This window comes from Ylistrum balloti, unplaced genomic scaffold, assembly GCF_031769215.1.
Source record: "Ylistrum balloti isolate Yb309-2 unplaced genomic scaffold, AGI_CSIRO_Ybal_v1 Utg371770, whole genome shotgun sequence".
Taxonomy (NCBI): domain Eukaryota; kingdom Metazoa; phylum Mollusca; class Bivalvia; order Pectinida; family Pectinidae; genus Ylistrum; species Ylistrum balloti.
In genome coordinates this window covers 177,197-204,894 of record NW_026782886.1, presented here as the reverse complement: position 1 = coordinate 204,894, position 27,698 = coordinate 177,197, and the positions used below count along the sequence as shown (strand labels likewise).

The window sequence follows — 27,698 nt, the reverse complement described above, 5'->3', positions numbered from 1 at the left end:
GTAAGAAGCGGAAAGCATTGAACATTGAAAGTCCCATATGGATCAGTGCTATACTCTTCCTCTTCTACATTAACGACTTGCAGAACATTCTAAGAGCCCTCCTCTGTCCGCCGATGACACCATTGCCTAGCATCAGAAGACAGCTCAAAGACCCTACAATAGGATCTTGACAAGCTGGCGACATGGTTATACCTCCCAGGAGGTTTAGTCAGCCGGCTACTTTGGTGTCGCCACATCGAACAACATTATGTGGGATGTCCACATCCGTAAGATAGCTTGCAAGGAAAACAGGATTTCTTGCTAAAGACCCTGCGAATCTCCCCAACAAAGATTAAATCCATGGCGTTCATTAGACTTGTCAGACTTTTACTGGAGTACGTGTGTACAGTCAGGGACCCGCTACGTCCAAGCTGCAGAGCAGATCTAGAGACGTACAGCGCGATATGTCACATGTCGCCATAGAAACATCTTCCGCACCCATTTTAGGTGGGAATATCTCAGATCCAGACATCAAGAGTCCTGACTCTCCATGTTATACAAGATTGACATATGACTAGTCGCGATAAAAAAAAAGACAAAAAAGCTGCTACCACCTCGTTTGTTTGACAAAACCGTGCATATCAGATAATTTCAAATTTTTCCCCAGAACGTTGAGAAATCGGAGTGCTTTACCGCCAGACATCTTCCTTGCAGACACACTGAGTGTCTTTAAAGCTGGGGTGGCACGACTCTGAAGCCTTGTGTTTGTATCTTGTTTTTTATGCACTACATTTTAAGCTTTCGTCGTTCCTGCAACGTGCTTGCACACAGTATATAGCAGAATCTTCAATTTGTTGAAGGAAGTTACTTCTAGGCAAAACAAGACGTATCATATGTATGGTGTAAGGAGAAGTAAATCTATGTGCGTTGGCTATCTTGAATCCGGACTGGAGATGCTAGATTGAAGTAATAAGATAGCAGCAGTGGAGATCCAACCTTGTTCTTTTATCCGACCAGGTAGGATGTCACTGTTATTTAGTAATTTAAGGTCTAGGAAAAGTAATTCCTCAAACCTAAGTATAAACATGTGCCAAGCTATTCACATTTTATACTTTACACTTAACAAGTAAGGAGGGAATCGGCGAATAATCATCAAAACATCCCAACAACTCATGTTGAAGTCGATTGAAAACGGAAGCCTACAAACGATTAACCTACCGTTTGAAGGTTTGAAGCGTGCTTTATATATATTGATTTAGAAGGGAATGTCATATTATTTTTTAATACTGGGCCCCGTTAGGGATGAGTCTTCAGTATCTTCCTAGGACTTACTAATCGTCTGCATAATAAACATAACCTTTTCTGTCGGTACATGTGCTCAAATTCAGTACACGGCACCTTAAGCCCGACATTTAAAAAAGAAAAAAAATTAGGTAGCATAACCGTTTTTAAATAAACGTTTTTCTTACCTGCTGTGTTCTTTACTTTTTCCTGTTTCCGGTGTTGACAGCTAGGCGTATGTTTTTTACGGTGTGGTGTACTATCTGTGGTGTATAACTGGCATTTTGTTGTTCGTCTCACCTGCTGTATCTGTCTTTACTTTCCCTTGCGCAGCACCAGAGGTAGACAACAATGCATGTTTATTTATATTTTTTCCGAGTAACTCATTATTTTCGAAGCATAGACAATAAAAAACATTTTGATATGACGTTCATACAGGGAGAAAACTCGACCTGAAAACAATCTAATTGCAAGGAAGTTACAGGGAGATAACTCGATATGCAAAAAAACCCTTACAGCAGAGCAGTTTTGCACACTGAAAATAGCAATATCACCGCAGTTCCAGGGAGACAACTCGAACTGAAAAAAACATAACACGGCAGTTACAGGGAGATAACTCGAACTGAAAAAAGGAGATTCCCATGACTTTAGCACAATTGAATAGATCTATAGCAATGAATAACACTTATCAAACTGGTATTCTGTTAGAAGTTCGGGATAATTAATAAAATTTTCTATTGTAAATTTTCCATTTCTGAATAGCTATATTTCTGCATCCCAACCTATGGTGCTGACATGTCGCAGCTGATTCGATATTCAAGAATCTGCTCCAAATATCACGTTTTCCATACAAGATGCCGCCAATTGACTAACAAACTCGGATTTGCAAGATGAAGTTAAACGTGATGAATGCTTGTTAACATGCCTGGTACGTCTGTTTTTCTTGTTCTCATTGAGTCACGTGACATTTGTTTCTTTGATAGACGAAGAATATATGGCGGATGTAGCAGACAGTGAAGTGCTTACCCTTCCGAAACACGTGGTCGTATTATTTTTTGTACATTTCCTCCTTTTCAGGAGTATCGTTGTTAACATCTTTCTATATATATATCATTTATTGTTTATTTTCATTTCTTCTTCTTCTTCTTCTTCTTCTTCTTCTTCTTCTTCTTCTTCTTCTTCTTCTTCTTCTTCTTCTTCTTCTTCTTTCTTCTTCTTCTTCTTCTTCTTCTTCTTCTTCTTCTTCTTCTTCTTCTTCTTCTTCTTCTTCTTCTTCTTCTTTCATCGATCAATTCTGTTAACATATCATCTTTATTTTTTTTGGTTTTTTATTCCCCAACACTCAATCCCGTTATCAAATCGTAAAATGTCTTATACGGACGCAATAAGTAATTTTTATGTGACGTTTGATGTACCTTGCTTTTATGTGACGTTTGATGTAACTTATAAGTTACGACGTTTGATGTAACTTGTAAGTTATGACGTTTTATGTACCTTGTTAGCTATGACGTTTTATGTACCTTATTAGGTATGATGTTTGATGTATCTTGTAAGTTATGACGTTTTATGTATCTTGTTAGTTATGACGTTTTATGTACCTGTAAGTTATGACGTTTTATGTACCTTGTTAGCTATGACGTTTTATGTACCTTGTTAGCTATGACGTTTTATGTTCCTTGTTAGATATGACGTTTTATGTACCTTGTTAGCTATGACGTTTGATGTATCTTGTAAGTTATGACGTTTTATGTATCTTGTTAGTTATGACGTTTTATATACCTGTAAGTTATGACGTTTTATGTACCTGGTTAGTTATGACGTTTTATGGACCTTGTTAGTTATGACGTTTTATGTACCTGTAAGTTATGATGTTTTATGTACCTTGTTAGCTATGACGTTTTATGTACCTTGTTAGCTATGACGTTTGATGTATCTTGTAAGTTATGACGTTTTATGGATCTTGTTAGTTATGACGTTTTATGTACCTTGTTAGCTATGACGTTTTATGTACCTTGTTAGTTATGACGTTTTATGTATCTTGTTAGTTATGACGTTTTATGTACCTTGTTAGCTATGACGTTTTATGTACCTTGTTAGTTATGACGTTTTATGTACCTGTAAGTTATGACGTGTTATGTACCTTGTTAGCTATGATGTTTTATGTTCCTTGTTAGCTATGACGTTTTATGTACCTTGTTAGTTATGACGTTTTATGTATCTTGTTAGTTATGACGTTTTATGTACCTTGTTAGTTAGGACGTTTTATGTACCTTGTTAGCTATGACGTTTTATGTACCTGTAAGTTATGACGTTTTATGTACCTTGTTAGTTATGACGTTTTATGTACCTGTAAGTTATGACGTTTTATGTACCTTGTTAGCTATGACGTTTTATGTACCTTGTTAGCTATGACGTTTTATGTACCTTGTTAGATATGACGTTTTATGTACCTTGTTAGCTATGACGTTTGATGTATCTTGTTAGTTATGACGTTTTATGTACCTTGTTAGCTATGACGTTTTATGTACCTTATTAGCTATGACGTTTTATGTACCTTTAAGTTATGACGTGTTATGTACCTTGTTAGCTATGACGTTTTATGTTCCTTGTTAGCTATGACGTTTTATGTACCTTGTAAGTTATGACGTGTTATGTACCTTGTTAGCTATGACGTTTTATGTACCTTGTAAGTTATGACGTTTTATGTACCTTGTTAGCTATGACGTTTTATGTACCTTGTTAGCTATGACGTTTTATGTACCTGTTAGTTATGACGTTTTATGTACCTTATTAGCTATGACGTTTTATGTACCTTTAAGTTATGACGTGTTATGTACCTTGTTAGCTATGACGTTTTATGTTCCTTGTTAGCTATGACGTTTTATGTACCTTGTAAGTTATGACGTGTTATGTACCTTGTTAGCTATGACGTTTTATGTACCTTGTTAGCTATGACGTTTTATGTACCTTGTAAGTTATGACGTTTTATGTACCTTGTTAGCTATGACGTTTTATGTACCTTGTTAGCTATGACGTTTTATGTACCTGTTAGTTATGACGTTTTATGTACCTTGTTAGTTATGACGTTTTATGTACCTTGTTAGTTATGACGTTTTATGTACCTGTAAGTTATGACGTTTTATTTTCCTTATGTTATGTTGCAACGATGATTTATTATAAGTGCGCGTAGACCTAATGCTGAAAAACTTGAATGATAACATAAATTAAAAAACACACAACTGTGACTTGTTCTTGTTTTGGTACGTACTATTTTAGAACAAAACAAAAAAGACATTATATTTACTACGCGGGTTTTCATTAAGATAAAGTTGTCTAAGATTCAATGCTGCAGTGTCCTACTGGAGACATTGTAGAGTGATGTATAAATCATACCTGTATTATACCTGTTGGTATACTAGTCATTGACTTATACGACTGATCACATGACCACTTTGTAAATATATAAGATAATAACACTGACAGTTTCAACATCGTCACAATTTTTGTACCATTTCTATATCTAAACTGTTAATAAAACTCTGACCTTGTGTTGTATAACCACTAACTGATGTATGTCTGGGTTTGGTACTCGTGTTGTATAACCACTAACTGATGTATGTCTGGGTTTGGTACTCGTGTTGTATAACCACTAACTGATGTATGTCTGGGTTTGGTACTCGTGTTGTATAACCACTAACTCATGTATGTCTATATTTGGTACACGTGTTGTATAACCACTAACTAATGTATGTCTATATTTGGTACTCGTGTTGTATAACCACTAGCTGATATATATCTGTGTTTGGTACTCGTGTTGTATAACCACTAACTGCTGTATGTCTGCGTTTGGTACTCGTGTTGTATAACCACTAGCTGCTGTATATCTGTGTTTGGTACTCGTGTTGTATAACCACTAGCTGATGTATGTCTGTGTTTGGTACTCGTGCTGTATAACCACTAGCTGCTGTATGTCTGTGTTTGGTACTCGTGTTGTATAACCACTAGCTGCTGTATATCTGTGTTTGGTACTCGTGTTGTATAACCACAAGCTGCTGTATAAGCACTAGCTGATGTATGTCTGTGTTTGGTACTCGTGTTGTATAACCACTAGCTGCTGTATATCTGTGTTTGGTACTCGTGTTGTATAACCACTAGCTGATGTATGTCTGTGTTTGGTACTCGTGTTGTATAACCACTAGCTGCTGTATGTCTGTGTTTGGTACTCGTGTTGTATAACCACTAGCTACTGTATGATCACTAGCTGGTGTATATCTGTGTTTGGTACTGGTGTTGTATAATCACTAGCTGCTGTATGTCTGTGTTTGGTACTCGTGTTGTATAACCACTAGCTGATGTATGTCTGTGTTTGGTACTCGTGTTGTATAACCACTAGCTGGTGTATATCTGTGTTTGGTACTCGTGTTGTATAACCACTAGCTGCTGTATGTCTGTGTTTGGTACTCGTGTTGTATAACCACTCGCTGGTGTATGTCTGTGTTTGGTACTCGTGTTGTATAACCACTAGCTGCTGTATGTCTGTGTTTGGTACTCGTGTTGTATAACCACTAGCTGCTGTATGTCTGTGTTTGGTACTCGTGTTGTATAACCACTAGCTGATGTATATCTGTGTTTGGTACTCGTGTTGTATAACCACTAGCTGCTGTATGTCTGTGTTTGGTACTCGTGTTGTATAACCACTAGCTGGTGTATGTCTGTGTTTGGTACTCGTGTTGTATAACCACTAGCTGCTGTATGTCTGTGTTTGGTACTCGTGTTGTATAACCACTAGCTGATGTATGTCTGTGTTTGGTACTCGTGTTGTATAACCTCTAACTGGTGTATATCTGTGTTTGGTACTCGTGTTGTATAACCTGTGGTGTATATCTGTGTTTGGTACTCTGTGTTTGGTACTCGTGTTGTATAACCACTAGCTGATGTATATCTGTGTTTGGTACTCGTGTTGTATAACCACTAGCTGATGTATATCTGTGTTTGGTACTCGTGTTGTATAACCACTAGCTGCTGTATGTCTGTGTTTGGTACTCGTGTTGTATAACCGCTAACTGGTGTATATCTGTGTTTGGTACTCGTGTTGTATAACCACTAGCTGGTGTATATCTGTGTTTGGAACTCGTGTTGTATAACCACTAGCTGATGTATGTCTGTGTTTGGTACTCGTGTTGTATAACCACTAGCTGATGTATGTCTGTGTTTGGTACTCGTGTTGTAAAACCACTAGCTGCTGTATATCTGTGTTTGGTACTCGTGTTGTATAACCACTAGCTGGTGTATATCTGTGTTTGGTACTCGTGTTGTATAACCACTAGCTGGTGTATGTCTGTGTTTGGTACTCGTGTTGTATAACCACTAGCTGATGTATATCTGTGTTTGGTACTCGTGTTGTATAACCACTAGCTGATATATATCTGTGTTTGGTCATCGTGTTGTATAACCACTAGCTGCTGTATATCTGTGTTTGGTACTCGTGCTGTATAACCACTAGCTGATGTATATCTGTTTTCTTGTACTCGATTTTTTATAACCACCGGTTGGTTGATATACATCTTTGTTAGTTTATAAACCAGAAGATCGTGATTCATTCTTTGGTGTTTGGGAAATATATTGGTTGCGCAGTTTCGCGTATTCTAGATGCCGGGAGTATTTGATAAGTCCTTGTTGTAGTTGATGACATTGTTAAGTGTGTACCTGTTCTTCTTAACCTTTCCCTCCAGTTATTGACTTGTATGTCGTGCCCTTGATGGAAATGTGACGGAAAAATTCTCTCTTAGTTTGATCTAAATGTTTTAGTAGTCAAGTCTTAGTTTTAATTTTGCCTTATAAATAAGTATTTCCCAGCCCTCAGGTTCAGCCGTGTTTACTGAATCGCAATGTTGAGAGGATGTAATGGGGCCGGCGGTCATATCCCCGAGAGAATTGTTTTGACCTGTACTGTTTATATTGACAATCTTAATCGGTTTACTCACGGAGATTCATATTTCAAGGGGTTATGACACGTTTCTTAAAATTGATGTGTATGTAATGTGGGGCTTGGTACCGAATGAATGCACACTGTGGTTGATAGATTCTCCTTAAGATACGATAACTAATTAATTTGTTTCAACTGGTGTCGAATGTAAAGATGACAGACAGTTCATGCTGTCTAATAATCTTTAGTGCAGGATATCCATTCTATTGATGTCTGAAGTACAATTTCATGTTTTGTCCCTTTAAATCTCCTCTGACATTTATATATAAGTTTCATAATTTTCACAACTTTATGATATATTACTAACGAGCATTCGGCCGAATCGTACAACTTAGTTATCATCTGGCTTCAACATATTTCTAATAACTTTAAGTTTAAAAGATTGGGTTTTTTTAAACATTTTCTTTAGGTTGAATGTTAATAGAATAGAAGTTCTTTTAACACAACCAGTAGAAGATTAGAATGTGACGTTTCGATGACTACACGATCATCTTCATCACACAAATGACCAATATGGAGCGTACTGCCACTGACGTACGTAGTGTACGAGATGGTACGGAATCGACCAGCTTTTTCTTCTGTACTACAATCCTGTGTACATCCTTTTTTGTGAGGATGACTTTTTGGAAGGTTTGATTTGCGAAAGTAGATTAAAAGCAAAAAAGTCATCATGTTACTGTACTATTTGTCCCGGTACAGATGTCAGAATATGTGTAACAAGAAATAATTCATTGCCATATCTTATTCTTATTTCTTCCTGAATAACAAACATTCGCGGTTATTTTTATGACAACTTTCTTTAAAATAGATTTTCCTCTTTCATTACAAGGCTAGGGTATGATATTTGAATATTTAAAGAAAAAGTGAAAATGCTTAGTTATCTTTTGATTTAACTTATTCAATCTGCTTTGCAATCAATAAATAAAATACATAAATCTTTTGTTTATTATTATTTTAATTTTCGAAATGACTTTTCTCGATTAAAAAAGAGGGGATCGTTATGCTTTATTTTTACAATTTTCACCTAAATATCCAGTTTTTCAGGATCAAGAAACCTGCTGAAATATTTATTTTCGTATCCTATGAACCTGGGAAAGTTGTCCCCAAGTCAAAATTCACGAATTTGAAATCTGTGATATGTCGTGATAATTCATGAAAAAATTAGTTGAAATATATCCAAAACAACTAGAGTTATACTCTATAGAAATATCAAAGTAACCAGAGAATATTAGAATCGTTGACTCTACTAACCAAATTACACTGTCAACTACGCCGACAAATAAGTCCGCGAGCGAAAACTCTTCAGAAGGTCATGTAAATCGCACGTTTTCAACTTACAGGTACAAATGTCGATGGCAAAATATATAATAAGACTTAAGTCCAAGATATTATGTTGGAATCTATTTTAAAGTGAATTATGCCTTACTTCCGGTCAAAACATCAGAGGTATACATCAAACTATTTCAAGTGTGACGACTGCATTTTAAAGTCAGAATAGCAGAATACTTATCTCTTATCGACAGCAGCCAGGTTTGTTTCTGAATTAAGTAGTAAGAATTAATTCTATAACGATATCAACTGTTTCAGTTATCGATGATGCCAGTAACATGTTTGATCAAATTTATACAATAATAGTTAGTCCTTTGTGTGAATGACGTTTACCCTACAAATCTGTGTCACGTGAAAAACAACTTCGGTATTTTTAAACGAGTACATCTCCCCTACAATTTAAACACATAACCTAAAGATTATACACAAACATTCAGTCCAGAATACATCCGTTGCATAAAAGAACCTGATTAAGATGATCACATGAGGACGAGGATGAACCCTAGTAGCCTCGTTTAGGATAAGAAGACGACGGTATACGATAAACAGACAAACTTGTTTTATGGTAATTCTGAGAAACGTTAAACTAGACGGTTTGACTCTCACAAACAACGTTACAAGTTCATTGTCGTTAATTATAATGTTTTCTTCAGTGATGTTCGTAACGATGATTTGTAAGCTGTCTCTGACTTTCAGTAATTTACTAATCCGCCCATCAAATGTTACTTTGAGAATGATATAATCTTACTCGACACAATTTCATGCTCGTTTTAATATTCATTGGATTTTATATGTGTAATTACTAAATCAAAGTGTATCATGTCCGTGGCACTTCTACACACTAATACAGATAAACTGTACAGCATAGTTTGTTATTCAGGATGGGATACATCCTTTGGTAAAACCATTGTTGTTATCAGACACTGATATACTTTATATGTAATTCACTTTGCCCTCCCGGCGCAATAGAGACAAATATGTAAACATCTTCTCGCGTGATAAGGGCGAGATTAGACTGGTTTCTGAAATTTTTTATATGAAAATTCCTTAAAATTCTCTCAATAAAATTAAAGTTAAGTTGATAATTGAAAAGACTTTAGTACAAGTTCGTAATTCTGCTCCTGACAAATTGAGTATAAACCCGTTAGAATATTTCTAAAGAGTCCCTTATACAGTGGTGTCATTCTCTCTCTCTCTCTCTCTCTCTCTCTCTCTCTCTCTCTCTCTCTCTCTCTCTCTCTCTCTCTCTCTCTCTCTCTCTCTCTCTCTCTCTCTCTCTCTCTTTATTCTAAATTCTTATGCTCAATATGTTGTCAATGGAATAAAGTTATCATACAGGCAGAAAAAGATAGGTGTCGTCACCGTGATATCATCGACCAATCAGCGATCAGAAGTTTGTCAGCCTGTAAGATAATACGTTTAAATTCAACATTCATGTGTATATGTTTACCGCTCGTCTATCGATCGGGAGGGACGTAACGGTATGACGAAATCTCAGGTAGGACATTATCAATTATTAATCACAAATGTATTTGAACATATTAATTTATCTTTAGTGAAGGTAGCAAATGTCATGCCTTGATTTTTTACAGTAGCTGTTTTACAATCAAATTAATGGAAATTCATTATCACTTGTCCTTCCGATAATTTGTTGTGTGCAATACTGTGAACACGTGGAAGGTTTGTTTGTAGATATTTAAATCAGCAAAAACCATATTAACAACTGAATTAAAATAGCCCCTTTAAACAGTGTATTTATTCTACACGTAATGATAACAAAAATTCGTTCATCTTGATTGTCTTACACTCTTTAACTATTAATATATTCAAAGATGGATCTATTCACGACAAATCCTTGATATATTTCCTAAAGGAGACTAGAATAAGGAGATATTTCAATACGACATGTCATTGATTTATCTGCTAAAGAGACTAGAATAACGATTGTGGTATACCTGAAAGGAGGCTGGAATAAGGATAGATCGGGACATATCCTAAAGGAGGCTGGAATAAGGATAGATTAGGACACATTATAAAGGAGGCTGGAATAAGGATAGATCGGGACATATCCTAAAGGAGGCTGGAATAAGGATAGATCGGGACATATCCTAAAGGAGGCTGGAATAAGGATAGATCGGGACATATCCTAAAGGAGGCTGGGATAAGGATTTATCTATACACGAGTCGTCATTGAATTATCTACTAAAGGATGGTAGAATGAAGATAGATCTATTCACGACATATCCTACGATTTATTTCCTAAAGCACCCTGGAATAAGGATTGATATATACACTCCTAGAGGAGACTAGAATAAGGAGATATCTAAATACGACATATCATTGATTTATCTGCTAAAGAGACTAGAATAAGGATTGTGGTATACACGACACATCCTTGGTTTATCTCCTTAGGGAGGCTGGAATACGGATAGATTAGTACATATCCTTAAGGAGCATGGAATAAGGATTTATCTGCACACGAAACATCCCTGTATAATGTCCTTAAGGAGGCTACAATAAGGATTTATCTACACACGAAACATCCCTGTATAATGTCCTTAAGGAGGCTACAATAAGGATTTATCTGCACACGAAACATCCCTGTATTATTTTCCTAAGGAGGCTACAATAAGGATTTATCTACACACGAAACATCCCTGTATAATGTCCTTAAGGAGGCTACAATAAGGATTTATCTACACACGAAACATCCCTGTATTATTTCCTTAAAGAGGCTACAATAAGGATTTATCTACACACGAAACATCCCTGTATTATTTTCCTAAGGAGGCTACAATAAGGATTTATCTACACACGAAACATCCCTGTATAATGTCCTTAAGGAGGCTACAATAAGGATTTATCTACACACGAAACATCCCTGTATTATTTCCTTAAAGAGGCCTAAGGAGGCTACAATAAGGATTTATCTACACACGAAACATCCCTGTATTATACAATAAGGATTTATCTACACACGAAACATCCCTGTATTATTTTCCTAAGGAGGCTACAATAAGGATTTATCTACACACGAAACATCCCTGTATAATGTCCTTAAGGAGGCTACAATAAGGATTTATCTACACACGAAACATCCCTGTATAATGTCCTTAAGGAGGCTACAATAAGGATTTATCTACACACGAAACATCCCTGTATAATGTCCTTAAGGAGGCTACAATAAGGATTTATCTACACACGAAACATCCCTGTATTATTTTCCTAAGGAGGCTACAATAAGGATTTATCTACACACGAAACATCCCTGTATAATGTCCTTAAGGAGGCTACAATAAGGATTTATCTACACACGAAACATCCCTGTATAATGTCCTTAAGGAGGCTACAATAAGGATTTATCTACACACGAAACATCCCTGTATTATTTCCTTAAGGAGTCTAGCATTTTAACATCAGATTCCTAAACAAGATATTTTCAGATGATTCAGTGTGAGCTGAATTGATAAGTTATAATTATCTTTCTCTAGATAAATAAACAGATAAAAGAAAACTGGCGAGTTATATCTGCTATCTAATGACTTGTATGTGCGACAAGAAACTTGATGATAACATATGACAGCGTTTGAAAGACTTTTATTCAAACACTGATAACATCTTATTTCATTTGTTTATAAATGTTCTGCTTCTGATAACAATTCTGAGGATACGTTTTGCAATGGCTCTGGGTTTTTATACGTCTTTTTTGTATTTCATATAATCAATCGGATTTCTTTGCATATAATTCTATAATATTTTGGAATGGAGATACGGATTTCCTTGAGTCATAAACATAGACTACCAGGATTTTGTATAACATTTTCTTCTGATGTTGTTAAAGATATCAGAGACTCGAATTCTGTAAGACTCTCTTATTACAAAGGAGACAATAAGATGCATAGATTACATTACGTACATACGAGAGATGCACTCTGTGTGTGTTGATCTCCTTCATACTATACTGGTATACAAACGTTATATCCCAAATAGAAAACACATGTGCCTTGAATTTCATATAATGCTAAGACAAATATTTGTTTTCAACAGTTTAGGTCAATAAGTATTGAGACATCCGTAATGGTGAAATACCGGGTCTATTTCCACTGTTCAATGGAAAAATCTCGGCGAGCAAAAACGTAATGGAAAATTACCCAGAGTAGCCGTGATTTCCCCTCAACGTTGCAATGTCAGAGTGTCACACTCCAGATAAGGGGGATTTATCATACCGCCATCCACTGCCAGAAATCAGTAGGTTAAAGCTACTCAGTAAAACAGTTCAAACTAGGCACACAGGGCAATGTTTGACAATGACAGGTCCTCGAGATTGTACAGGAGACACACAAGTCAATAACACCTTCTAATACAAATTGAGAGCTAGATACAATGGAGCCAAACAATAGGGAAAACACCATACAGTCGTTTTGTCCTTCTAGGACTTGTCAGTGATGCTAAGGGCTTAACTTATAAAGCATAAGGGACAATTTGGGAATATTAAAAGTGATTGAAATAAAAGTAAAAATTGAGGTGAACTCTAGAAATGCACTAGCCCCATAATTAGACCATTTTCGTAATTCTCATATGTCTGATAATTCTGGTATAACGTCAAGAGCATTTGTATATGATGAACCTTGTCACTATTGACGTTTACTCTCCCCACTTTAATTATTAATTAATTATAGATTTTTGTCTGGTGATCATTTTGTCTAAAAGGCTCTGTTCAGTAATTCTTCAGAGATTTTGAAAGCTTGAAATAAACACTAGCAGGTAGTGTATTTCATTAATGAACGGAAGCAATATAGACATAATAAAAAATGCGTCCGGAAGGACATATACATGTCAGGTGAATTTTCTTGTGAACTGGTTAAACGCCATTTGATACGAATCATATAATCAAACTTCCTTTGAGCTGCATATACTATTAACTGGGCAAGCAACAGTAACAATATCGATCAACCAAATGCAAAGTATTAAGAACATGAATCACACTTTACACTCGGGAAACAATTGAAAATAGTGCAAGGAGAACAACATAAGGAGCTTCGAAAAGGTAATGCCATGTTCTCAAAATAGAAACCGCGACCACCTGGCATGCTGGAAAGTGATTTGTCCTAATTGTAGGTCTCGGAGACAATTTATCTTGCTCCGTATACTTTTTTTCAGTTAGTTATTTTTTATTCACTCAATCGATTCGTTGACTTTGGTCTTGTCAGGCTTAGTAACAATTCCTGCTATTGTCTTTTTTTGCTTTGCTTTTGTTTTTGTTTTTCTCTCTGTGTGTATGTGTGTGTTTTTGTTCTTTGATTTTTTTTTTTTTTTTGTGGAGAAAGGGGGTGTTGGGTGTGGATGGGGTGTTCGTTTCCGCAATTTCTTTGTTTGTTTATATTGTCTTCATGTCTTCACAACTTCAGAGCGATCGTGTGCTCATCACTCAATGCTGCTGATATTGTTATGCTACGATTTCATTGGACCATTGTTATTATCAGGTTAAATTGACTCTGTATCGTATAAGTACTAAAATACAATATGGTCTGTTTATCAGGAAGTGGAGCGCGGATCCTGGGGAAACCAGGTGGAGTTTTTCCTTTCCTGTGTGGGGTATGCTGTAGGACTGGGAAATATCTGGAGGTTTCCCTATCTCTGCTTCAGAAATGGCGGAGGTAAGTATAGTAACACTGTCCAGACTTTTTTTACGACTGTACAACACGTATCGGAATTCATAGTTCTTATTTCCCAAAGCTGAAGATTATTACATTATACAGAGAAATATTCGCCGAAGTTTTTTTTTTCGCCCTAGATTAATATATTAGTCCTCACCCATAGTTTATTTCGGCCTAGAATCATTATAACAACTATCTTAGTTTTAACCCTGTATATAGTACAAAAGGCCAAGGTCGTGTTTGTTGTGTAAATAACATCTTAAAAAGATAGTCAATATCAGTCAATATCAAAATAAAAAGATACAAAAATACTGCACAAATGTTAATTAAGTACGTCCGTTTCAATCAATATCCAAAATTACGAAGCCTGTACCATTTTTGTTATTGATGTTACGGTTTTTTCTTCATCTTTTTCAGGTGCTTTCCTTATACCATATGTGCTGATGCTGACATTTGTCGGTTTGCCTGTCTTTTTCATGGAGCTTGCCTTCGGACAATTTGCTTCCTTGGGTCCAATTTCGATTTGGAGAGTCAACCCCCTGTTCAAAGGTTATTTTATAACATAACATTCCGGTAATGACGATATTTACACATTATAAACAGTGTGAGAGACATTTCTAGGTTACAATCTTTGTTGGCAACTGTATATCATCTGTAAGTGTAGGTAAACACCTGATCCAATCGTAAGGTGGTGAAGTTTTAACAGAGTTATTGTGTTAAATTATACATATGTACTCTCTGATTGATCATGATTCTCAACTGCATTTATCAGTTATCGTTTCGTCTTATACCGTAACAATATTGTATATATTGTAGATAAATACTTCACCATAATTTGAAAAAAAAACGGTTTAGATAATTAAAGAATGCGGATATTTGAAATGGTTCTTGCTCTACAACAAAATAATGATTTGCGATAAAACCAGTCATTACAAAACAGTTTTATACTATATTATATGTATATATTATTGTGTATCCTGCACAGGTATTGGGTTTGCTTCCGTATGTGTGTCCACTATGGTAGCTATATACTATAATGTGGTGATTGCCTACGCCCTGTATTACCTCCTGGTATCCTTGGTTAGTTTCGATAATAATGTTCCCTGGGCCACCTGTGGGAATGACTGGAATTCTGACTTCTGCATCAACAATTTAACCCTCATCGAAGACAGTATGAACGACACGGAGAAACTCAACATCCAACTAGGTAAGTTGTATCACACTGTTTAACTCTTAAAACTCAACATCCAACTAGGTAAGTTATATAACATTTTGTACCTCTTAAAACTCAACATCTAACTAGGTAAGTTGATAACACTTTGTACCTCTTAAAACTCAACATCTAACTAGGTAAGTTTTATAACATTTTTTACCTCTTAAAACTCAACATCTAACTAGGTAAGTTATATAACATTTTGTACCTCTTAAAACTCAACATCTAACTAGGTAAGTTATATAACATTTTTTACCTCTTAAAACTCAACTTCTAACTAGGTAAGTTTTATAACATTTTGTACCTCTTAAAACTCAACATCTAACTAGGTAAGTTATATAACATTTTGTACCTCTTAAAACTCAACATCTAACTAGGTAAGTTATATAACATTTTGTACCTCTTAAAACTCAACATCTAACTAGGTAAGTTGATAACACTTTGTACCTCTTAAAACTCAACATCTAACTAGGTAAGTTTTATAACATTTTGTACCTCTTAAAACTCAACATCTAACTAGGTAAGTTGATAACACTTTGTACCTCTTAAAACTCAACATCTAACTAGGTAAGTTATATAACATTTTGTACCTCTTAAAACTCAACATCTAACTAGGTAAGTTATATAACATTTTGTACCTCTTAAAACTCAACTTCTAACTAGGTAAGTTATATAACATTTTGTACCTCTTAAAACTCAACCTCTAACTAGGTAAGTTATATAACATTTTGTACCTCTTAAAACTCAACATCTAACTAGGTAAGTTATATAACATTTTGTACCTCTTAAAACTCAACATCTAACTAGGTAAGTTATATAACATTTTGTACCTCTTAAAACTCAACATCTAACTAGGTAAGTTATATAACATTTTGTACCTCTTAAAACTCAACTTCTAACTAGGTAAGTTATATAACATTTTGTACCTCTTAAAACTCAACCTCTAACTAGGTAAGTTATATAACATTTTGTACCTCTTAAAACTCAACATCTAACTAGGTAAGTTATATAACATTTTGTACCTCTTAAAACTCAACATCTAACTAGGTAAGTTATATAACATTTTGTACCTCTTAAAACTCAACATCTAACTAGGTAAGTTATATAACATTTTGTACCTCTTAAAACTCAACATCTAACTAGGTAAGTTATATAACATTTTGTACCTCTTAAAACTCAACATCTAACTAGGTAAGTTGTATCACACTGTTTAACTCTTAAAACTCAACATCCAAATTGGTAAGTTGTATCACACTTTGAACCTCTTAAAGTGTTTTTGAATTATTTGCTATGGTGCTGTCATATATGATCAATGGAATGATACCGACGATACGGACAAGTGAATTGTCAAATTTTCGAGACAGTCTGTCCCTTTATCGAGACAAACATATTACATAAATTACATCACATACATAGAACATAAATCAAATACATAGTTATAAACTAAAATCGAGAGCAGGTCCCACTTGTATAAAACATCTCAACTTGAGATTTCCTCAAGTCGAGATTTTCCCCAGCTGATATCTCCTTGAAAATATCTTGTATGAAAATTCCTCAAGGAATTTCAGGACATCCTAGCCGATGCCTTCCTCCTGTTCCTTGAGAAAATTTGATACAAGCCGTTTTTGAGGAGATAGCTGAGGAAAATCTCGACTTGAGGAAATCTCAAGTTGAGGTGTTTTATACAAGTGGGGCCTGTAGTGTTAATTTAGGTGTCTCGATGATCCCTTCGGCCGATTGATGCCGAATGCCCATTATAGGGGCAAAACAATTTTATTGTATGAGAAATTGTGATTAAAATATCAAAAATGTTTTATATAAATATCGGTGCGTTGTGCACAGTAGATTAATATATTATTATTGTTATCGCGGCCATCTTAGAATTAGTCGTTCATCATTAATTGTGAGACAATTATATACAATAATTACAAAGAGGTTCTATTGTTTTTGTAGTCATTTATTTGTAGATGTTATACTTTGCCAATATCCAAACAGATACAACACATCCTCAACAGAATACAGAGACAAACATATACCATTAACTTAGATATGTAGACTCTCACATCATTTATATCGAAGACAAAAACAAAATGATTGATATCCTTATCTCGTGTATTTATCAAAAATTTTATTTATTAAACGTCCGATACGTTTATCATTAAAGTCTGCACGTTAGTTTAATTTTCGCGTGTTTAAAATACCAGCATTTTGATAAATTGTCAACATGCCAGATGTTCCCGGATGTACATTTTCTTTGATATCTGTTGTTACCTTCGCTGCTGTCTTCTCGTTATACTCCTGTAATATTCTTCGCTTATAAGTATCAACATTCTTGTCGACCGTATAACCTTAAAGGTATGTCATAATGATATATCAATCTGTCAAACTATCATACAACTTCCTATATTTCTTAATGATCTCCCAATAACAAAGCTTTAGGATACAATTTTCAGAACTTCTTAATCATCAGCAATATTCAAGCACACCTGATTCCAAATAATAATATTCGAAAATCTTCTCGTTTCCTGGTAAATCACATTTTGAAAATTTTTACCTTAGTAATCTCCAAAATCAATGAAATGTGATTTATTTATGTTGGTTGTTTATGAAACCCTTACACTTTCCTTTCTGTATATAAATATGCAAGTGACACATTTTGATACTGCCAAAAGTGTTCACTTACCTCCTTGGAACTTTTCCCTGTATTGATCTAATATTTCCCTGTATTGATCTGATATTTCCCTGTATTGATCTAATATTTCCCTTGATCTGATATTTCCCAGTATTGATCTGATATTTCCCAGTATTGATCTGATCTGTCCCCAGTATTGATCTGATATTTCCCTGTATTGATCTGATATTTCCCCTGTATTGACCTGATCTGTCCCCTGTATCGATCCAATATTTCCCTGTATTGATCTGATATTTCCCTGTATTGATCTGATATTTCCCTGTATTGATCGGATATTTCCCTGTATTGATCTGATATTTCCCTGTATTGATCGGATATTTCCTTGTATTGATCTGATATTTCTCTGTATTGATATGATATTTCCCTGTATTGATCGGATATTTCCCTGTATTGATTTGATATCTCCCTGTATTGATCTGATATTTCCCTGTATTGATTTGATATTTCCCTGTATTGATCTGATATTTCCCTGTATTGATCGGATATTTCCTTGTATTGATCTGATATTTCTCTGTATTGATATGATATTTCCCTGTATTGATCGGATATTTCCCTGTATTGATTTGATATCTCCCTGTATTGATCTGATATTTCCCTGTATTGATTTGATATTTCCCTGTATTGATCTGATATTTCCCTGTATTGATCCAATATTTCTCTGTATTGATCTGATATTTCTCTGTATTGATCTGATATTTCCCTGTATTGACCTGATCTGTCCCCTGTATTGATCCAATATTTCCCTGTATTGATCCAATATTCCCCTGTATTGATCCAATATTTCCCTGTATTGATCCAATATTCCCCTGTATTGATCCAATATTTCCCTGTATTGATCCAATATTTCCATGTATTGATCCAATATTTCCCTGTATTGATCCAATATTCCCCTGTATTGATCCAATATTTCCCTGTATTGATCCAATATTTCCATGTATTGATCCAATATTTCCCTGTATTGACCTGATCTGTCCCCTGTATTGATCCAATATTTCCCTGTACTGATCCAATATTTCCCTGTATTGATCTGATATATATACGATATCCTATTGTTTACCTCCACTTTAATCCTAAATTTGATCATGATTTGTTATGGTTTAGGATTCGCCATAAATTTATCTTAATCTTTATTGCAAACATTCATTTGTTTAATTTAATTTATTATTTATTTTCATTTAAACTTCGTCGACAGCCAATGTCATTTTCAGAGATCATTTGGATTTGTCGACATTCATCAATGAACTATTTACCATGATAAATAGAGGTTATTAGACAGCAGTGCATTCATCAGGGTAAGATGACTAAGGTGAAAATATTTCGCCCTGATAGGATAATAGAGGAATTAATGAGTGAACTATCAAAGTACTAGTGAACAAGTTGATGTAATTTGTATAACATAACCATTGTCATCATGTTTTACAGAGCGGATGAATGTATCCTGCGTACAAGGTACTATAATGAATTATGGACTGCCGTATGAAAATCTTACGTACGAATTTGCAAAAAAGAATCTCACCGAATGCAGTTACGAAAGCTTATACAAGACCTCTAGCGAAGAATACTTCACGTAAGTAATCTATTCACCAAACTGCAATTTGAAGATGTTTTAGAATCATTTAGAAACAAAAAACGCGCGGCGATTGATGGCTTTTTTAATAGAAGTTATATGAAATGAACAGCTGTTTATCTAACATGTCATTTTCGATACCCAGAACCTAGTTTTGACGTCAAAAGTTAGGTTTCTCATTCAGCTGACGTTAGCAGTATGATGCGAACACTTGTTTACAGAGACTACCACTGGTAAATGGCAGGCGAAGAAGGCACAGCTGATGGTAGTAGCGAGGAGACCATTAAATGCATTTCGCCCTCTTTTTACAGTAACTTTGTATTGAGACTGAATGAGGTTAAGACTATCGGAGATGTTGGCGAAATCAGCCCCAAATTGACAGTTACTCTGCTTATAGCTTGGATATTCATTTTCTTCTCTTTGATGAAAGGCGTCAAATCTTCCGGAAAGGTTGGTGTGCTTAAATTGTATCCATATATCGACAACATGCACACTTCCTGATTCATGTCATTATTCTCTGGTGAGTGTTGTAACCTATCCTGTCTTTGCACGATCAATGCCATTTTCTGATGATATTTAAAGAACTAAATTCCTCAATATATACCTCTAGGATCTACCCACAGAGAGGCGATGTGTCTGCAGTCCAATGTAGACAGGAGAACCTAGGATATGTATGATAAAGATTCCCTCATTATGTTGTCCAGTTAATATCAATCATGTTTTCATTATACCATTACACCTGCATCATCCCATCAGGAATGAAGGAAAGCTATCGCCTGTTAACTGTACGTGATATTAACACTTGGGACAAAGGAGACATCGGATGGCTGCTTCCATTTACGGCAATATGAGATTCTATTCAGCTTCATTGCACACTGATATCTGTTAATTCAGTTTGGTTATATTGAGATTTCTTTCTGTTTTGCTTTAGGTCATATACTTCACAGCTACCTTCCCGTATCTGGTGTTGGTGATACTGTTGATTAGAGGCGTCACACTGGAAGGTTACAAGAAAGGCATAGAGTTTTACATTGTGCCTAAGATGGAAGAACTGGCCAATCCGAGGGTACATACTTTACTTAGTCTTCATATTAGTTAGACATTTCTACTATAAAATGTAATGAAGAAATACATTCATTTTGCTTTCAATATATTTTATAGCTCATAATTTTACACTAAGATTGATAACAATAAGATACGTCAATTTCCATTTGTATTACAACCAGGGTTATATCTTTACAGCCATGGATTGATGCTGCTAGCCAGATTTTCTACTCCTTAGGACCAGCATTTGGAAGTCTCATAACAATGGCCAGTTATAACAAGTTCAAAAATAACTGTTATAGGTAAGTAGTCGGGAACTGTCCCCAATGTAATATATAGAAAACCGAATATCATATAGCCTGGTGTTTATCAATATAGGGTGTATGTATCAATATCAGATGGTAGAAGAAACGGTAACAGCTGAAGGACTATGAACATTTTTATGTAATCAGATATAATTTAATCGTTTGACAGATTATTGTCTTCTTTTGTATGTAAAGCTTTTTGATCCCATTCATGTAAGTAAATATTTAACATTTAGTAGCAATCTTTTGTTGATTATGCTGAATAAAAATTTTAAAAAAAACTAACTTCCACATATCTGTGTTTAATCTGTAGGGACGCCATATTGGTTTCCATTATTAACTGCGGGACTAGCGTGTTTGCTGGCTTTGTAATATTCTCTGTGTTGGGTTTCATGGCTCACCTGACTGGCAAAGATGTTAAGGACGTCGCTACCTCAGGTCTGTAATCACATTCAACTGTTAAATGTATACTGATAATCAGTACATTTTATATTATGTAGACTTTTGATATGCTACTCATTTCAGTGTGCAAGTGCCCATTTAATTATTATAAAACTATTAGGTAAGTTAGCTAAGGATCTTTAGGTGTTTTTTATAAGAAATGTAATACAGGAACGTTTTTGCAGCGCTGTCAGCTTGTTATCACTTATTCAAAATATCTAATTAAAATAAAGTGTGTCCTAATTATCCTGGCCTTGTATTCATTGCCTACCCAGAAGGTATTGCAAGACTGTCTCTTATTTGAGCCCAAGCTTATTGTAATGTTTTATTTTAGGTCCTGGCCTTGTGTTCATTGCCTATCCAGAGGGTATTGCAAGACTGTCTCTTATTTGAGCCCAAGCTTATTGTAGTGTTGTCTTTCATGTCCTGGCCTCATATTCACTGCCTACCCAGAGGGTATAGCAAGGATGTCTCTTATTTAAGCCCAAGCTTATTGTAATGTTTTATTTCAGGTCCTGGCCTTGTGTTCATTGCCTATCCAGAGGGTATTGCAAGACTGTCTCTTATTTGAGCCCAACCTTATTGTAATGTTTTATTTCAGGTCCTCGCCTTGTATTCATTTCCTACCCAGAGGGTATCGCAAGGATGTCTCTTATTTGAGCCCAAGCTTATTGTAATGTTGTCTTTCATGTCCTGACCTCATATTCACTGCCTACCCAGACGGTATTGCAAGACTGTCTCTTATTTGAGCCCAAGCTTATTGTAATGTTTTATTTCAGGTCCTCGCCTTGTATTCATTGCCTATCCAGAGGGTATTGCAAGGATGTCTCTTATTTGAGCCCAAGCTTAATGTAATGTTGTATTTCAGGTCCTGGCCTTGTCTTCATTGCCTATCCAGAGGGTATTGCAAGAATGCCTTTTCCTCCTATTTGGGCCTTCCTGTTTTTCTTCATGTTGTTGCTTTTAGGAATGTCAAGTCAGGTATTTTCTAATTAGTCTATCATTTTGAAACTTGAAATTATGTTTTTGATAATATTACCTCGGTTGTGCATTTTTAACTAATGTTTAAATATTGCAAATCATATCGTTAGAATCAAATTTTGCATTTTACTCCACGGTGACCTTAGTTTATTGCCACGATATCACTTGATACTCTGTTTAAGTTTGTTAAGTTTTCATGGTAAATGGTCATGAGAATAACATAATCTAAAATAATGGAAATGTTTAAATCAAAGTCCGTTTTGAAGACCATATACCATTTGACGTTACCCTTTTATCGTCTAATCTAATTTATTTCGGTCTTTACAGAACAAGAATGGTGACTCGATATGTATCGTAGATATTGTTATTGTTTACAGTTTGGAATGGTGGAAGGAGTTATCAGCGCCCTTTCAGATGAATTTCCAGGTGTATTACGTAAATATAAGCCATACTGGGTATTCTTTGTGTGTATGACGCTCTTCCTACTGGGACTAACTAACGTTACTCAGGTAAGTACTTCAGAGTTTGTTTCCTGTCGCTATCCAGAAAGATACTGGCATTTGCTCTGTATCCTATGAACGCGATGGGTTAAATATTAAGACTTGCTTTTAAGGAACTAGGACGTAAATTACAATAATCATTTCATTGGTTATACTCCCAATTAGTCCAAGGGTATATAATAATTATTCAAGCAGTTCATGCGTGACACGCACTGATTTTGGCTGATGGCCAACTGTATGTTAGGACCTTTAAAATCTATGAAGATGGACACTGGTGTCTCTGTAAGACATTCATCCTGTCAGAACTGTGTGATCTGTATAACCACCATTATATTGACAATTTCTTTATATTAGCATTAGTTTTATCTACATTTCGATCTTTTTGACATATTCTGTATATTTTAGCCTAAAGTTTGAGCCATCAATCTGGTTACGTTGGTTTTGTGAGATATGTGTATTTGTATATGGATTCATCACTAAGTATCGGTGTTTTGGATGTGTTACATGCTCACTTTTTGCCTTGGTAGGGTGGTATTTGGGTGTTGACACTGATGAACGATTACTCGGGCTCATATGGGATACTGTTCATTGCCTTCTGTGAGCTGAGTGCGCTGATGTGGTCATATGGTAAGTATCTCACGTAATCACATATTGCAAATAGACTGTTATTGTCATGTTTTATTCTTTGGTGTGCGCTAATATTTAACAGATCGAAATAACAATAAAACGTATCTTTCAGTTATAAGAGAAAATGTGCTGTTCAGTGGTGCATGTCCATTGTATGGTTCCCTTTCTTTGTCTTGTTTGGCGGTGTATTGCCCACACGTTTGGACGTTAAGGCTTTTTACTGCAGACAAGATATCATTTATGTCATTGGCATCCAACACATAAAATTCACAATGTCGGACAATTTTGTTCTTAAGCCTTCATTTGAAGTGTCATGAGGATATTCCTTTCAGTGTGTTACATTCTTTGTCGTGTGTCTGACGAAAACGACCTTGACATTGACAGAAGAAAAGCGTTTGGCAGAAAGAATTGCTATACTCACTCCTGTGCTTAAGTTATAATGTGATCACATGATAAGGGTTTTTTTTCTCTGTTCCGTAAGGGCATACTGCACTGCTATTTTCCTCTCAATGGTTACAAAATAACTATATCTTTCCCCATCTTCACGATTTTATACACGATCTTTGCTGGACAATCCACTGCCAACAAAGGAGATGATATACAAACAAACTTAATAAATTGGCAACATATTACAAGAATGATATGATATATATGTCGTCTAATTTGACAGGCTACAAAGGTCACTGAGTTATCCCCCTTTGCCCAGCAATAATGCATGTTAAATTGTTAAATCACAAGTGATTAGCTCTTTATAAATTTTGAACCTGAGTCAATATTCATAGCAATGCAATACATTGAGATAATCTACTATTTCAGGACTGACAAATTTCTGTGATGATGTTGAAATGATGCTGGGATTTCGACCAAATATCTTTTGGAAAGCTACATGGACAGTTATATCTCCGCTCATCGTTCTTGTATGCAAATTTCACATTTCTTTTATTAACAATATTAACACCATTTAAAATATTTAAACTTATTTGTATATTTCTCATATTAAGGGATGGTAACTTATTTGGATCTTTCTCATGTTAAGGGATGGTAACTTATTTGGATCTTTCTCATATCAAGGAATGGTAACTTATTTGGATCTTTCTCATATTAAGGGATGGTAACTTATTTGGATCTTTCTCATATTAAGGGATGGTAACTTATTTGGATCTTTCTCATATCAAGGAATGGTGGTTTATTTGGATCTTTCTCATGTTAAGGGATGGTAACTTATTTGGATATTTCTCATATTAAGGGATGGTAACTTATTTGGATCTTTCTCATATTAAGGGATGGTAACTTATTTGGATCTTTCTCATATTAAGGGATGGTAACTTATTTGGATCTTTCTCATGTTAAGGAATGATAACTGATTTGTCACATGTACCATTGTATTGTGCTCATTATCTTTATGTCTATTTAGTATTTTTTAATGTTAGCTGTATATAGTGTGCTACTTTTGTGTTGGTTCATCATCCCTTAGGGGGTCAATGAGGATTGTTTAATAAAAAAGCAATCAGAAGTTCCATTGAATGTAAAAACAGTGTTCTTTTCATTGTTTCAAAGAATTCGGTATCAAGTTTAAGAAATCAAGTAAAAAACCAGTAAGGACTTAAAAGTACACCGTCACAAATGTATAAATAGTCAGGCCACATATGGCATTGTATTAAAATACCTGGACCTAAAAGTTGTCACAATATACAATTATACGCATTGGATATTATCATTTTACCCCATCGATTATTTTGATATGAACCCGTTTTGAAATTTCATTTACACGTTACTGTTGTGTTAGATTTTATATATACTGATACATTGTTTTATGCAGCTTTTTGTGAAAACTTTTTTTCTCTAGGCAATCATTGTGGCTTCCCTTGTACAGTTCGCACCGTCCGTTTATGGTGATTATGAGTTCGAGAGCTGGGCACAAGGAATAGGTTGGGCTATGGTGGGACTTCCGGTTTTATGTATTGTCTTCGTGGGTATTATTCAGCTGGTTTCATACGGGGTAAGTACTTATATACATGATTAAAGTTGGCATCATATACGATTTTATTTCTCAGTATAATGTAAACGAATTTCGTATATAAAGATATACCCTTTGAGGATTTTCTTTTGATCATCACTGCATCCGTCATCAGGGCACTTGCTACAATAAGATTTAATTGAAATAAAGCATTTATCGTTGACTAGAGCCACATGAATGTCTTTCAGGCCATGTGCCTTGCCTGTGCTCGGTGTTTATGACTTTATTAAAATTTACAATGACAAATGCAAACTAGAGGAAATTGTGCTACAGCGTCAATACTGTAGAACAAAATATACCCTACAGCCAGCGCAATAGGAACAAATATACAGAATACGATATTGTGGCCTACCATGTCTGTTTTGTTGGTCCTTTCAGGGATAGTTTGTTCTTTTTGTTCGTCAGTGTGTATTGACGATATGGCGTATGTGTCCGTGTGTGATGAAGGTATAGCGTACGTGCTGGTGTAAGATGACATTAATGTGTACGTGTCCATATGTGAGGGCGCTTTGGTGTACCTGCCTGTATGTGATGACACTGCTGATATGTTTTGTCTTTGTACCCGGAATACTTGGTAAATTTGTCCTGATATATTTTTTCATTTGATCCCCTGATTGTACCATGATGAACTCGTAGTTGTACGTACATTATTTTAGGGGTTTAAAGCTGCTATGACACCATTGGATTCCTGGGGACCAGCAGAAGAAGAATACAGGACAGGCAGATACTCAGATGCTTATAAGCGAGCAAATGTAGAGTCTCATGGATCAGATAATAATGGGTACGTGTTAGACGACCAGCATCCGGGAAAGGAAAAGAATGGACATCCCACTGTGGAAATGACGGAGATCGTAATGGATGATAGATTATAGAGTTTGTGGCTACTACATCTTCATTGGATCAACTACTCAACAGATGTAGTGAAACAATGATCCAACTGTGTTACAATGATATCAAAACAACGAACAACCAACCCTAAATCAGCAATAAGAACCTGAACAATGTGGGCCTGATATCCAGTGTACACAGAGGCATTACTGTATTTATATAAGTGTTTTATTACTTTATAATCAGCATCTAATAAGACTATCTTGTATATAGAGAAATGAATAACACTTCGATGTTAAACGTTAATCAATTATTGAAATTCAGAGACTATATTAGTCCGGAAACAAACTTTGTTTTACCCTGTCACTCTTTGACGTCGAAATCAATCATGTTTAAAAATAGTTCTGATACAAATGTTCTAAAATCTGCAATAGTATATCTCTACTAGCAAGGATATTAAGTATGCAATGCAGTTTGTCATTGTGATGGCATTTTAGTTGTTTTAAAGTTTTAAGAATGATGAGTTCAGATTTTTATTTATTTAACAATCAAATAAAGTGCTGATGAACTCCGGGGAAACATAACAAGATGTATTGGTCGGATAAAAGAGTTATCAGCTATTTCGTTGTTTCGCATTTGTTGGGCGCATTTTATTTCATCACAGACATGCGTGTATAGGAACGTTAACTTCGTATGTTAATAGTCTATTCACTTGTATAACTGGAAGTCTTGATATATCAATGCTATAAACATTTGTTCCCTTTAAGTGATGGGTTTTTGTGGATATTCCACTATAGTTTTCACTTGAGCGAAACATATTCAATTACAGGTAAAAACCGGTACAATTATTATTGCAATTAGTACATTCACCATAAAACATAAACGTATCGGTTAGATATTAACTATGACCAGTTTGATATTCCATACGTGTAGATCGTAGACTTACCGGAATGTCAAATTGTATTTTTTTAACTCTTTATTATATATGCTGTCATTTACATTGCTTTAATCCTTTGTTTAGGTAATGGTGTTTAAACTCAAGCTATGAGTGAAAGACTGATTGTGCAATCACATCTTAACAAAGGACGGAAAAATTGATCGCAGAATAAAATTGTGAGGCTTTCTGTATTCCCGTCAGCAACCACATATAAAACCAAAATGTGAAGCATGCTGTATTTAGGTAAATCATCTATACACATAACTGAAATGGGAAGGTTGCTTTATTTACGTGAATTTTCTATACATTTAAGG

At 35.2% G+C, this 27,698-nt stretch overlaps 1 protein-coding gene across 1 annotated transcript; it reads left to right on the top strand.

Moving 5' to 3' along the window:
* The first annotated feature begins 182 nt into the window (after positions 1-182).
* LOC132563564 (sodium- and chloride-dependent glycine transporter 1-like) lies at positions 183-26,491 on the top strand. The gene is made up of 16 exons (XM_060228306.1): positions 183-266; positions 9,903-9,927; positions 14,119-14,232; positions 14,650-14,781; positions 15,218-15,439; positions 19,560-19,704; positions 20,016-20,154; positions 20,636-20,770; positions 20,947-21,050; positions 21,367-21,491; positions 22,363-22,475; positions 22,853-22,984; positions 23,503-23,602; positions 24,419-24,519; positions 25,449-25,601; positions 26,276-26,491. Exons 1-16 carry the CDS (start codon positions 183-185, stop codon positions 26,489-26,491), a joined length of 2,040 nt encoding a protein of 679 aa, XP_060084289.1.
* Positions 26,492-27,698: the final 1,207 nt, after the last annotated feature.

Coding starts and splice junctions, on each gene's coding strand:
- LOC132563564 (XM_060228306.1), top strand. CDS start 183: ATGGTTATACCTCCCAGGAGGTTTAGTCAGCCGGCTACTTTGGTGTCG. Junction 21,492..22,362: donor TAAGGACGTCGCTACCTCAG/GTCTGTAATCAC, acceptor GTTGTATTTCAG/GTCCTGGCCTTGTCTTCATT. Junction 24,520..25,448: donor TATCTCCGCTCATCGTTCTT/GTATGCAAATTT, acceptor TTTTTTCTCTAG/GCAATCATTGTGGCTTCCCT.